The following is a 15,409-nucleotide window of genomic DNA, read 5'->3' on the forward strand; positions in this document are numbered from 1 at the left end:
AAAATTCCATACTCTGGAAGCTTTTCCCTTAAAGAGAAATGTCTTGTAGACTATATTTTCATTTTCATATAGCTTTAGGATAGGTTTCTTTGCCAATTGATGACTCTTTAAGAGCCTCGTGTGGGAAGGAACATTGATGATCATGTGTATCTAAATTGAAATCAGTTTTTTAATAATGATTGGGCAGAGTGGACAGACTGTTTCAGTTTTGTAAACTATACATGCACTTTCAGAAAATGAAGAAGACTCATAGTTTGAGAGTTTGGACGGCTTAAGTTCTGTGTTCACTTTTGTAGGGGACTTAGAGTTAAGAAAGACGCCTTGGCTTTAAATACTGATTCAGATTCATATTAGCTGTGTGATCCTGAGCAAGTTACTTAAATGCCCTGAGCCTCAGTTTCCTCATTTGAAAGATGAAGAAATTGAACTTGATGACTTTCTAAGGTTGTGCTCCTAGTTTTAGATCCTAGATTTAGAAGTGGAGACCTTCAAGATCATTGGAGAAACAGTGGCCCAGAGAAATTCAGTTTTGTTGTTGTAGCTGTTTAGTCATTTTCAGTTATGTCTGACTCTTCTTGACCTCTTTTGGGGGGTTTTCTTGACAGAGATATTGGAGTAGTTTGTCATTTTTCTCCTCTATCTCATTATATAGATGAGGAAACTGAGGTAAAAAGGGTAAAGTGACTTGTCCAGGATCATTCAACTAGTAAATATCTGAGATCAGATTGGAACTCTGGAATCTTTCAGACTCAGGACCTGCATTGTAGTGATTACATCACCTACATTTCTGACTTAGAACAATAAATCACTTTCTATCCCACAAGTTCCTTTTCAACATTATATGGACCTCCTGGAATCCCATAATTTAGCATTGGGGTATTATATTAAAAGATCCTTTTTTAATGTAACAGTAAGGAAACTATTAGCAAGTTTCTGGAGCATCAGAAATTTAATCAGACCATTGAAAGTGACTTTTTCAATTCTAAAAAGGCCTATTCATAATGAACTGACCACACCTTTCATTAAGAGTTTCATTCAAGTAGCATTTGATTATGGTCTAGATTAAATCTATGATCTAGTTAAAAAGCACTGTAAGAGATCCAGAAGAAATGCCTTTAACCTATATCTTACAATTTTTTTAAGATTTATCATCTTTTTCTCTTACCAGTTTTTATCAGAAACTATGTGTTTCCCAGGATTGATCATGTTGTCATTATCCATTTTCATGTCCACTTTTATTTTAAAATGTTTACCTACTGCCAGATTGTTTCCAAGATAACAGGGAGAACTAATTCGATCCTTGATTAATTCTTCAGAGTGTTAAAGATTCCACCCTCTTAGGAATGCAATTCCATCAAAGATGAAGCTGATTAAATCAAATGAGGTAATAGGAAAACCCTTGTAGCCCCGAATCTGGTAGAGGTTCCCTGTAGATTAATGCCTTTCCCCTGCCCCAACTTCCATCATAGAATTCAGAGTGCTGGGGTTTTTAAGAGATGCTTGTGGAATATAGGGTTATGCCACTCTTCAAGACAATTCACAAAAGGAGAAAGTTGAGGCAATTGCTTATGTATAGGGCAGTTGGGTGGTGTAGTGGATACATAAGACTCATCTTCCTGAATTCAAATCCAGCCTCAGACACATGCTAGCTGTGTGACCCTGGGCAAGTCATTTAACCCTATTTGCTTCAGTTTCCTCATCAGTAAAATGAATGGACAAGAAAAATGACAAATGACTCCAATATCTTTACCAGGAGAATGCCAAAGGGATCCATGAAGAATTGAACGTGACTTAAACCACTGAAAACATAATCCTAACAAACATCCATGACTTCATGTTCTGTTTGATGGCTGAGCCTTTGGATGGTCATTCAATAGTCACTCATTTTCATCTGAGAAATATAGATAAGTAGGCAGCTATTTAATTGCATTAAATGTAATAACAAACTAATATTTATAAAGATGCAACTAGGTGGCGTAGTGCATGGAGTGCAGGGTCTGGAGTAATACTTGAGTTGGATATAGCCTCAGTCAGTGATGTAACTAACCCTGGTCAAGCCATCTAATCATTGATTATCTCTACTGATGGGATAGTAATCCTACCTCCCAGGGCTGTTATGAAAATCAAAGGAGTCAATATTTGGAAAGCACGTTGTAAATCTTGAAGTGCTGTATATGATATCTGTTATCGTACAATATTATGTATAATATGTTATTTATTATATATACCTGTTATTAGATATATTATGTATTATCCCTATTATTATCTATGGTATATCTAATATTATATATAATTATCTCTATTATATATAATAATTATTATATACTATATTAGTAAATGTATTTAGTGTTACATATATCTATTATAAACTATATTTATTATCATATGTATTATATGATGTTCTATAGCTATTATTGTTGAATATTATTTACCATCCCTGTTATTAGATATATCTCATATGATATCTATTATTATATGTTTTATATATTATATCTGTTATTTTATATAATAATACACATTAGCTGTATATTTCTATGATATTATAATCATACCTATGTGTGTGTATACATACACACACACACACACACACACACACACACACACACACACAGACACCCCAGGGAGTAGGTGCTATCATTATGCCCGTTTTACAGATGAGGAAACCAAGATAGACAGAATCATATAGTTGGTGTCCCAGGCAGGATTCTAACCTAGGTTTGTCAGAATCTAGGTCCAGCATTCCAGCCAACAATCCTTGTTTTTCCATTGTATTACTTTTAGAACAAAGGATAAATCAGCATACTTACCTCACAGACTAAGCTGTCATTTGGTCCAGCCCCTCTCTTTTTACAGATGGGAAAACTGAGACTCAGAGATGTTTAGTGACTTACCCAAGGTAATAGATGAGAGAGCCAGGATTGTGATCTGTAGTCTCCAACTCTGAATCCAATTTTCCACTGAACTTCATTTACCATTTCTTATCCACTTAAGTCAGGTAGAGAAAACTCAGAAAAATTAATATATATTTATATTTTATACGTAAATACATTCATATATCTAATATATACATATAACATATATACATACATAACCAGCATACTTCCAGTAACCTGTCATTGGTCGATATATAGATAAATTAATGCAGTATCAATAGCAATCGATATATAAATATATCAGTGCATTATCAATAGCAATGACAGGTTACTGGAAGTAAGCTGGTTTGGTTTTTTTTCCCCTTAATAATATATAGAATTACCAAGTTGGCGGGGTCTTCAGAGGCTAGCCAGCCCATTTATTAGATGAACAAAATCTTCTCTTCAGTAGAACTAGCAAGTGATCATCCAGCCTTTACCTGAAGACTTCCAGTGAAGAGTTTCCTATTAATGAATAGCCTTTCTATATCTCCTTAAGGTTTATAAAGAACTTTAATCCTCAAATAAACACTAGGAGGTAAGTATTAGTAGCCCCATTTTACAGGTGAGGAAACTAAGGTTGTAACCTCGCCAGGTCCCAGAGTTAGTAAATGTCTCAGAGGTTGAACTCAGGTCTTCTCGATCCATTCTTTCCATTCGTCCATCTGTTTGCACCTTCTGAGACAATCCTATTGGGAAATTCTTCTTAACATCCAATCTAAATGTACTTCTTTCCAACTTTTACCATAGTTTAAAAAAAGAAGCTTTCCATGTTTTATCTAACAACTACAATGTTTTAAGGCTATTTTTAAGGCTGTTTATGCTGTGTTCAGATAAGACTTTATTTGGGAGGAATGGCAATGAAACTTGAAGGGTTAATTCTTCTTAATGTTCTGTGACAGGACCTTTCATTGGCTTATTCATTAACACGTGTGGCTGCCGCAAGACTGCAATAATTGGAGGGATTCTGAATGCCCTGGGCTGGGTCCTGAGTGCCTATGCTACCAATGTGCATTATCTCTTTATCACCTTTGGAGTGGCTGCAGGTAAGTGATGTCCATGCAAAATCAATCTTCAGGATTTTCATTGTGCCTTTAGCAAAAGTATTTATTATGGAGGTGAAAACATCCATCTCACTCACCTTACTCCTTGTTCTCCCATTCTTTGGAGTATGAAATGCAATGAATTGATAGCAAAGAAAGTATGAGTTCTTTTTCCTTTGTACATGGGCAAGGCTTCTGGCAAGGTGAAGTTTGGTGGGCACTGCTCCCATCAAGCCTTCCATATAAGAGAGTAGTCATAGCATATTTCTGTCTCTTCTGCTTACCTCCTCACTTCTAGAAAATCCCTTAGCTCAGGAGGCCTCCTCCATGAGACCTTTCCTGATTTTCTACCCCCATAACTTTAACATTGATTTAGTATTACTTACTTTTAATATATTCATATATATTTATATTATCTTCCTCTATAGATTATAAGTTTCTTGAGGGCAGGAACAGTTTTATTTACATCTTTGTACCTCCAGCACATCCTAAAAATGAATAGTTATGGCTCATAGGAACTTAAAAATATTTATTGATTGATTCATTGATACATAATAGTTGCTTGTTGAATCACAGATTATTCATATTTTAGAGGTAAATTAACTCAGATTACATGAGAACTAAACAATAAATTATCTTTTTGGCATGAAGATAGAATAGCTTTAGGTTGAAAGGGACCTTAGAGTCAATTCAGCTTAAGGCTTTCATTTTCAGATAAGAAAACTGAACTGAGTTGTGCAAGATCACAGAATTAGTAAATAATGGAGATGGAATTTGAACATGTTCTTCTGCTCCCAACCCAATGCTTTTCCCATCATACCATGTTTTCTCATTGTTACTTCTTTGACAGAGTAGCTCATCCAAGGGTGGGCAGTTGGTTTAAATGAAACACCTATGGAGGCAGATAGATGTCACTGTGGATAGAGCACTGGCCCTGGAGTAAGGAGGACCTGAGTTCAAATGCGACCTCAGACACTTAATAATTGCCTAATTGTGTGACCTTGGGCAAGTCACTTAACTCCATTGCCTTTAATTAATAAAAAAATAAAGAAAAGACATTTCTTGACAAATATGTCAAGAAAGTTTTTCATTTGATATCTATAGCATGACTCAAAGTGCAGTTATTTTTCTTCTATGGTCATGTTCAACTTAGTGAGATATCAATAAACATATATACATATATTTACATTCACACACATATAAATATACACATACATACACACACACACATATATGTAAGAGAAGCACTTCAAAAAGATCTTTCTGAAACTGAATGTTTACTCAGCAGTGTGGAGGTTAAAAGTGGTTTCCGGGTGACCTATGTGTACTGTGTGGTTCTGCAGCTTTGGCCTCCCCCAATTTCCTTTGGCAAAAAGCAGCTTCCTGTATCATGTTTAGTTCTGACCACAGCATGTTGTACATTTAGTCTCTGAACATGAGCTACAGAATTTAAATGACAACATCTCTAAAAGTACATCTTTGTTGTTGAGAAATATCTAGTGGCTACGCTCCCTAATAACTCCGTGAATAAGGTTACAGAAGCATCAGCTCTCAGAGTTGGCAGCGGCCTTTGGGACCATCTTTCTGGTCTTAACCACATCTGAGCAAAACTTCCCTTTCAAACATTACCCAACCAGGGCACAGTCAACTTTTGTTTCCAGATCACTGCTGAAGGAGAGCTTGCTACCTCCCAGGACACCTCCTTTTCTGCTTTTGGACAGCTCTCTTTGGAGGGAGGTTTTCTTTCTATCAAAATTAAGTTGGTCTTTCTCTGACTTCCAGCCCCTTTATCTTGGTTCTGCCCTCCTGGGACCAAGTGGTAAAAAAGTCTAATACCTTTCCTGCAGGTCAGGTCCCACATCTTTTCATTAGATCCACACGTAGCATGGACTTGAGTGTGTGCCTTTGTTTAGCAATGGCCTTTGTCTTTGTGCTTATTATTTACAGTAGCAATGATAATAATATTATTATGATGACCAACAATATTTGTAAAGTACTTAGCACATACTTAGCCCTGTATAAACATTAGCTAGCGTAATAATAAATATAATTGTTATTATATATAATTATATAAATATAATTGCTATTATATAATAGCAAGTGTTGACTAAGTATAAATAATAAATGTAAGCAAAATAATAGATATAATAATATAAGTACAAATAAAATAGAAGCAAAATGACAAAAATTATAACTTAAGTGTAAATAAAATAAACATAAGCAAAATCATAGACATATAATAAAAATATAAAGTAAGTATAAATAAAAACAAGTAAAATAACAGATATTTAAGTATAAATAAATATCTCAATCCTTATCTTTTGGGGGGGGATTTTCAAGGCATTGGGGCTAAATGACTTGCCCAAAGTCACATAGCTAGGTAATTATTAAGGGTCTGAGGCTGGATTTGAGCTCAGGTCCTCCTGACTGCAGGACTGGTATGCTTTCCACTGTGCCACCTAGCTGTCCCATAAGTATGAATAAATAAAATATAAGCAAAATAATAGATATAAGTATAAATAAAATAATTATAAGCAAAATCATAAAAATAACATGTATGTGATACATATAAATAATATAGTAGGTATTATTATTATTATTATAATGATTGCTAATATTTACATGGACAGTTAGTTAGATAGCAAATTGAATAGAGTGTTGGGGTTGGAGTCAGAAAAACCTGAGTCCAAATCCAACCTTGGACGTTTACTAGTTGTGTGACCTAGACAAGACCCTTTACCCTATTTGCCTCAGTTTCCTCATCTGTAAAATGATCTAGAGAAGGAAATGGCAAACCATTCCAGTATCTTTGCCAAGAAAACACCAAATGTGGCCACAACTGAAATGACTGAATAATAACAACATTGATATAGTGCTTACCATGTGTTAGGCACAATACTAAGCACTTTACAAACTTTACAAACATTATCTCATTTGAACCTCAGAATAGTTCTTGGAGGCAAATACTATTATTATTCCCATTTACAGATGAGGAAACTGAGTCAATCAGAAGTTAAGTGACTTGTCCAGGGTCATACAGCTAGTAAGCACCTGAGGTAAACTCAGGTTTTCCTGAATCCAAACCCTAGACTACAATCTTCCAATGAGAATGTTCTCATGTTCAACTCCAAAAAGTACATTAAATATTCAGAGATGTGAACATTTCTTTGGAAATGAGATTAGTCATATCATCCTTTGCCCTTTGCCCAGAATGAAGAGAACTTTTCAAAAAAAAAAACAGGACAGTGTTAGCTGCTGATATTACAAAGACCATTTAGCACTTTAACATTCAAAGTTAGAAAAATATAATGCTCTGTGACTAAAAATTTCACAATGTTCTCTTTCTAATAAGATCTAATTCCAATAATATTCAGAAAAATAACTGTCACTTTTAGGATATAAATCATTCAGGATTGCAAAATTTTAATTTCATATCAAAGAGACAATCTTGAAACAAAGAACATCTGGGTGTCAAAGCTGCTTCTTGTTGGCATGGGAATCTAGACAAGTCATTCAAACTCTTGATATTTTGCAGAGAAGATGCCAATGTACATTGGTGGGAGGGATTTCTTCACCTGGGAGTTCTCTATTCCAGTGAACTCACTGTTCTAATCCCTTGAGGTAAACAGTTTGTTAAAAGAGGTGTGGTACAGTGGGAAGATTATGAAATTTCCAATTAGGGAATCTGGGCTTAAATCCCAAGTCTGAGACTTACTACCTATGTCAACTTGGGTGAGTCACCTTTTCTCACTATGGAGGTCAGAGGGTGAAATAGAATGAACAGTTAGAGAAGGATTTGCTTAGTTTGCTTAGTTCCTTTGTTTAAAGAATTGTTCTAAGCTCTGAAGATGCACATAGAAAAGTAAGGTCATCCCTGCTCTCAAGGAGTCAATGAAGGCTTCATGTGTTCAAAGTGGTGGGTGGCCTACTGCTTATGACTACCACAGGTCAAGTCCAATTACAACATATACCAAAAGGATGTTCCAGATGTTCCTGGTAAATTGGCTTTAAACACTCATTATATTTGGCAATGGGTATACAAAGAAAGGCACCATCCCTGCCTTCAGGAAGCTCATACTCTAATGAAGGAGAGACTTTATATAAATAGCTATATGTAAAACTCATACAGAATAGAGAGAATATGAGATTCCATTTATATAGGCCCTTATTCCCACTCTACCTTAGTAGACAATCTTAATGAGCTGCTTTGGGATAGTGTTAGACAGACGAGTTCAAATCCAACCTCAGACACTAGCCAGGTGCCTGGGCAAGCCATTTAAACCTGTTTTCCTCAGTTTCTCCATCTGTAAAATGAGCTGGAGAAGGAAATAGTGGATGTCTCCAGTATCTCTGCAAAGAAAACCCCAAATGGCATAATGAAGAGCTGGACACAACTGAACAACAACATGAATTGCTTTGGCCAAAATAATTCCTGCACTTCTAGTGCTATGATAAATGAATGTTCTATTACTGGACCTATTTCAAGGTCTTTCCTCTTGTCAGAGCCTGTGTTCCACATAAAAAGCATTAGAGGAAGACTATTAATCTGAGAGAAGCTGACTTTCTTCAACTGGGGCTGGGACATGTTTTAATTTTATCAGAGGTTCTTAACCTGGAGTATGAGAACTTATTTTTAAAAAAACATTTCTTTTGAAGGGGGAAGCAATAAAAGTAAAGTGACTTACCTAGAGTCACACAACTAGCAAGCATCCAAGGTCACCTTGGAACTCAACTCCAGAGCTAGTGCTCAATTCACTACCTGTTTCCAAGACAGTTTTCTAGCAACTTTATTGTAATATAATTAGTTTCCTTTGTAAGACTTTGTATTTTATCTAATACATTTAAAATCTTCTCCTATGAAGGGATTCTTTCTGAGGCTCCATCAAATTGCTAAGGTGACTTGGCCCCCCCAAAATTAAAAATCCCTTCATTATATGGAGATTTTCACATAATTTATTTTAATGGGAAGCAGAATTACGTCACTCCCCTAAACACATGGCTCTATTAAAATATCCTCCTGATTGATTGCATGAAAATATTTTATTGCATCGTTTCACTGGAATGAGGTTTTTGACATTCATTTATATTTTCAAAGTACATTTAAAATGAAGGATGGGCTACTATTAAAAACTCTGGAGGGAAAACTAACAAATTAAGGAAATTTTTTCTTTTTCTTCCTGGCCCAAAATATTTTTTCCAGTTTTTTGTTTTGGGTTATTGTTTTTTTTTTTTTTAGATATGAGGAATGAAAAATCACAAACAAAATATTTAAAAAAAATTTTCTGGGTCTTTACATCTCCAATTACTACAAATAAGGTAGATCTATATTCTGTTAATTAAATAGCTGTTACTTGTCACATGGAGACACAAAACAGAGATTGGCTGGCTGAATTTATTTATTTATTATTTATCTCTCAAGGGCTTAGGCCGGCTTACTTTAGATCAGATGTCTGGGTTTTTTTTCTTTTTGGTCTCATGGACCCCTTTGGTAATTTGGTGAAGTTTATGGACCCTTTTTCAGAATAACACTTATAAATAATAAAGTAAAAAAATATAAGATTGCAAAGAAAACCAATCAAATTGATATAGTTATCAAAATATTAAAAAAATCCTAATTCACAGATGCTAGTTGAGATGCAGCCATTTTCCATAAAACAGATGGGGATATTCACCCCAATCTGTGAGAAAAGAGAATACGTAGTAGTAGAGAAATAAAGAAGATGCATTAGCTGCTTAATGGCTAATAAGTCATTCAAGTATTTGCAGTGCATTCTGAAAGTCAATGAAGAAATGAATGAAATTGAAAGCAAAAAGAAGCCATTAAATTAATAAATAAAACTAGGAGATTCATTGGGAGGGGCAGAAAATATAATAAACTAGACCTTCCATTCCAATGGAAGGCAGGAAACGTGAAAATCTGAGTTCAGATTTGGTCTTAGAGAGAAAACCTGAAGAGCAGTCTAAAGCATGGAGCAGAGAAAACACACTCTTCAAATAGCTCCAGATCCAGATTAGGACAAATCACTTTACCTCTGCCTCTGTTTCCCCAATTGTAAAATGGGAATAATATTACCTACCTCTTATAGTTGCTGTTGTTATAGTTGTTATAGTTGTTGTTAGGATCAAATGAGATACCTGGCAAACGGTAGACTCAATAAATATTTGTTTCCTTGTTTCCTTCCTCTCTTCCTTCATATCTGTAAAGCTTACCTGTTGGACAAAATGCTTTTTAAAATAGTTAAGAAATTAATTATTGGTGTAATCTCTGGGAAATTTTAATAATCTCTGTAGGGACATTCCACTCCCAAATCCACTGATTTTAATTCAAGATTTATACCACTTTAGCAGAAATTATATAGCTTTAGATATCTATTCCTCTCAAATTATTCCTCTGAATTTCAATTTTTTCACAAATAGGTATTTAAAAATAAGTCTCCTACTAATCAGAAATTGTTTTACTTTACTTGAATCAGTTGTTATTAGAAATTTAGAGATTACCCCCTTATGTGTCCTTGGAATTTGGGTACCTAGGTTGGGTTGCAGGGAGAATGTCAGGATATATGATTTCAAAAGTGTGGAAAAAATTTTCCACATCGGGAACATATCCATAGAACTCCTGTCATTTATAGTCTCAGAAAATGGCCCAAGCTTTCAAAATTAAGTGACTTGTCTCTAGTCACACAATAAGAAGGACTTGATGGGGGATGTGAGGATGGCCAACTCCACTATGGGGCATTACCTTTCCTTGGACGTCACACACAAAATTTATTTTGGCCAGTTTTTTTTCCATATTCAAATATTAGATCGGAATTCAGGGTGTGAACTCTGGATCAGTTGCACTTTTGCAAGGGATTTGCAAAGGATCACTGTATATTCTCAGGCCCTTTGCCCAATGGTAGTCATCCTTTGGGTCATCAGATAGTTTAACATCTGAGTATGTTAACTCATAGAAGGACCCATTAAAAACAAAGCAGCCAGAAACAGCCTTCTTTTCATGCCAATTTAACTACTCAGAGCTGCCTCTGTAAATGAGGAGCTACTAAATGCTGTAAGAGACCCCAGTCGCTAGGAGACCAATTCAGAGAAGGTTCTCCACAAGGGAGGTGAATATTGGCTGGCTCTGGATACAGAGGTCTTTGTGAGTCAAGGTAAAGGCAGATGCTATGAACAGGCACCCAATAAAGCTATACCACAGGAGACAGACAGAGGTCTTCAGTCATCATTCATCATAACCACCCATTTCTGAAGTTTCTGAAACCCTTTATATCCATTGTCTTATTTAAAGCTCATTGGGAGATGTGTTGAATTTAGCCTCATTTTTCTGATGAGGAAACTGAGGAGAAAAGTTCTCCATCAGTGACTTGCTTGAGGTCATAGAACTAACATCTGAGATGGAATTTGAACTCAGAGTTTCCCAACTAAAAGTCCATGCTGTCACCCAGCTCTTTTTCTTCCTTGACTACCATAGACAGAAATAGAGCTAGCAAAAGCAATTTCTGTTTTGCAAGGAGAAATTAGTAAAATGAGAAGTTCCCCCTCCTTTGAGAATCTGATTTATTTTGGAACTTACAAATACACAGGGATCTTTATGAGTTTTGTGTTGGTTCCAAATGGGAACCAAAGCCATGAGCTAATGCTGAAATATCAGGACAAGGACAGAATGGTTTGGTGGAGAGAAGTCTGTTCACCCTGCTTTCAAGGTCAGCTGTGAACAACAGGGAACAAATTCCAATAGTCAGTGGTGTTCCGATTTGGAAAATGGTTTGATTCTTATCGAAACAAAGACATCCAGTTGGTAACAAGCTGCTTTTGATTGACTATTGATATCTAACCAAATTATAAAATACTTCAAGAAACAGACAAAAATGAGGCTTTATATTTGATCATTTTGCAGATGTGGAAATTGGAACTTAGGGTAAGTCAAACTGACAAATATTTATAAAAAAGTATGTATTTCATAGAAGGAACTATTATGTGCTAGGGACTGTGGAAAGGGTTGGAGATACAAAGGATACCCAATCCCAGTCCTCAAGACCTCACAGTCTAATGGGGGTGACCACCTGCATATAATTACCTATATACACAACATCTGTACATAGAGGTTAATTGCAAAGGGGAAAGTATGAGTGACTAAGGGGAAGGGTGAGAGTCTGGGAAAGAGCTACTTGTCGAAGGGAGCATCAGAATTGAAACTTGAAAAAATCCAGGGATTTTTAAAGGTAGAGGTCAGAAGGAAGAACATTCCAGACTGTCAGAAGACTTGGAGATAGGTGATAGATTTCTGTGTATGTAAGAAATGGCAAATACATGGATCACAGAGTATACAAAGGGGAGTGAAGTCTAAGAAAATTGGAAAGATAGCCAAGTTATAAAACACTTTAAATTTCAAAGGACTTTATAGTTGCTCCAAGGAGCTTTGATAGTTTATTGAGCCAGGAAGAGATCTTTTCTGTACTTTAGCAAATCACTCTGGATACTGTTTGGACAATGGATTGGTATGGAGAGGGTCTTAAGATATCTTCTAGCAAAGAGTTTAAGAACTATTGATAGATAAAAACTGTGATTCCAGTGCATATTTATGCCTGTAGATTCTGAAAATTGCCCCCCAAATTTCTCTTGGTCACCCTTATAATTACTTGCCTGCCTAAACAGAATATCTGTAAAATAATATTATTTCAATTTATTTTACCATTAATCTAGTATATACTAAATAAGCTAAGTTGGAAGAAAAATGCCATCTTTCTGCAATCCAGAAATTGTCTCTAGGATTTATCACTTATAGATAAATATCTATATTGGATATATATATATATATATATATATATATATATATATATATGTATATGTTGGAAATATATTCAAATCAAGCCATGGTCTTTTATATCTCATTTCCTTTTTAAAATGTATTGACAGGGTTTGGCAGTGGTATGGTCTATCTCCCTGCGGTGGTCATGGTTGGACAATATTTTCAGAAGAGAAGAGCCCTAGCTCAGGGGCTTAGTACAACTGGGACAGGATTCGGGACCTTCCTCATGACCGTCTTACTAAAATACCTTTGCTCAGAATATGGGTGGCGAAGTGCCATGTTCATCCAAGGGGCTGTGTCCTTGAACCTATGTGTTTGTGGAGCACTCATGAGACCCCTCGCTCCCAGTGAAGCCCAAAGCAAGGAAATCCTTAAAAGCAAAGGTGGGGAGAGAGATCTCAAACTCACTCTGTCCCATTCAACGGAGTCCATAAAATCAAATGGGCAGCAAAACAAAACAGAAGAAAGAGAAGATGGACCAGTAAAGGAAGAAATACTCAATAATCCCCCAGTTCCAGAGAACAAAGACAAAGTTCGACTTAGAAAAAATATGTATGCTCTTCGGATTCTAAAGATAGTGAGCCAACTTACCATTAGAATCAGGAAGGGATTCTGGGACTGGTACTCAAGTTATTTTGGAGCTGCATCCTTGTTTACCAATCGGATGTTTGTAGCCTTTATTTTCTGGGCTCTCTTTGCCTACAGCAGCTTCGTAATTCCATTTATTCATCTCCCAGAAATAGTCAAGCTGTACAATCTGACTGAACAAAACGATGTTTTCCCCTTGACCTCAATCATAGCAATAGTTCATATCTTTGGAAAAGTGATCCTTGGGATTGTGGCTGACCTGCCCTGCATCAGCGTTTGGAATGTCTTTCTGATGGCTAACTTGAGTCTTGTCATCAGTATCCTTATTCTGCCATTGATGCACACCTATGCCAGCCTGGCAGCCATGTGTGCCCTGATAGGCTTCTCCAGTGGGTATTTCTCCCTAATGCCTGTAGTGACTGAAGATCTGGTGGGCATAGAACATCTTGCAAATGCCTATGGCATCATCATTTGTGCCAATGGAATATCTGCATTGCTGGGACCACCATTTGCAGGTAAACAGTTTATGGTCTTAATAGTGTTCCAGTTACAAATGTGACTTCATCTATTCTTGGGTTGGTGATCACACAGTATTAAGTCTATAACCTTTGCATTGAGTTCACAGCAAATAAGAAAGGCTGCTACAGTTCAGGGGTTCTTAACCAGTTTTTTGTGTTGTTCCCATAAGGAGTCAGTCTGATGAACAATATTTTAAAATGCATAAAATAAAGTAAAATATCTAGGGTTACTAAGGAAACCAAAGAGATTGAAATAATTATTTAAAAAAATAAGTTCTGGGTCCCAAGGTTAAAACCCTGTGATGATGATGATGATGATGATGATGATGATGATGATGATGATGATGATGATGGCAGCTATCATCATTTATATAGCACTTACTAATTGTTAGGCACTGTACTAATCATGTTACAATTACAGAAGTAGAGTACCTGGCTCTGAATCCTTCCTCCTACATTTACCTACTTTATGATCCCAGGTAAGTCCCTTCACATGTCTAGGCTCCAATTTCCCCCTCCATCAAATGAGGGAGTTGCATTCAGTGACCTCCAAAGTCTCTTCTAAATCTAAATTGAGGTTAGGAGATTTTAAAAATAACTTCCTTTTTTATATCAAGAAATGAAATAGGAAATAAGATGTAAAGCCTATGAATATACATTCATGCTTCCTTCCATTTTACTGTGTTTTCTTACCCCATAATATTTAGTAAGTTACCAGAGCCTTTCTTCACATAGCATTTAGGTAATATTTATTTATGGCTTATAAGATCTCTCAGATCCCTGAGATGCCTTTTCAGAGTTTCTGCATTGGTGATATGGGGTAGTTAGTGGTGTGGTAGATAGAGAACCAGCCCTGAAGTCAAAGGGACCTGAGTTCAAATTTGAACTCAAGACACACCTTAGCTGGGTGACCCTGGGCAAGTCACTTAAAACCAGTTTGCCTCAGTTTCCTCATCTGTAAAATGAACTGGGGAAGGAAAGACAAACTGCTCCAGTAGCTTTGCCAAGAAAATCCCAAATGGGGTCATGGAGAGTCAGACATGACTGAAGTGACTCAACAACAAAGATGGTGATAAAAAGACTCTAGAAAGCACTGATGACTTGTAGCTGGGACAGTGGAGCAGGAGTACTGGCTTAGGGTTATAGTGTTGGGGTGTCTGGTCCAGGTTGTCAGATGGTAAGCATTATGGGCATGGCCAGGTAATTGGATTCAGTCTTCAAATGTCAAGCTACCAAGGGATGAAGAAGTCCAGTCAAAGAAAAGTAGTTCAGAGTCAAGATGAGCTTCCTAGGACAGGAAACAGTCACAGCTGTGGACTTTTACTGTCCTTTAAACTAGAAGCTAGACCTATCTGCTCAACCTAGCCTTCTGTATCCAGCCATATGGAACTTAAAAATGCCCATGGTAGTATGTCCAATGAGGCTCCTTCAGTCTTGAGTCTTCTCTCTCGCAGGCATCTTCTTCACATATATGAGGAATAGAAGTAGAAGTCAGAAGACTTGGTATTGGTTGGACCTGTGGTTTCCTTGACATGAGGAGGA

The 15,409-nt window shown here is 36.3% G+C and overlaps 1 protein-coding gene across 1 annotated transcript in view; it reads left to right on the forward strand.

The window, feature by feature from the left end:
• The window catches only part of SLC16A14 (solute carrier family 16 member 14), a 58,119-nt gene that overhangs the window by 23,331 nt on the left and 19,379 nt on the right, over positions 1–15,409 (forward strand). Inside the window, exons 3-4 of the mRNA XM_074191206.1 lie at positions 3,815–3,958; positions 12,869–13,864. Coding sequence (XP_074047307.1) covers positions 3,815–3,958; positions 12,869–13,864 — 1,140 coding nt within the window. The remainder of the gene's footprint in view (positions 1–3,814; positions 3,959–12,868; positions 13,865–15,409) is intronic.

Source organism: Macrotis lagotis, chromosome 6 (genome assembly GCF_037893015.1).
Source record: "Macrotis lagotis isolate mMagLag1 chromosome 6, bilby.v1.9.chrom.fasta, whole genome shotgun sequence".
Taxonomy (NCBI): Eukaryota; Metazoa; Chordata; class Mammalia; order Peramelemorphia; family Peramelidae; genus Macrotis; species Macrotis lagotis.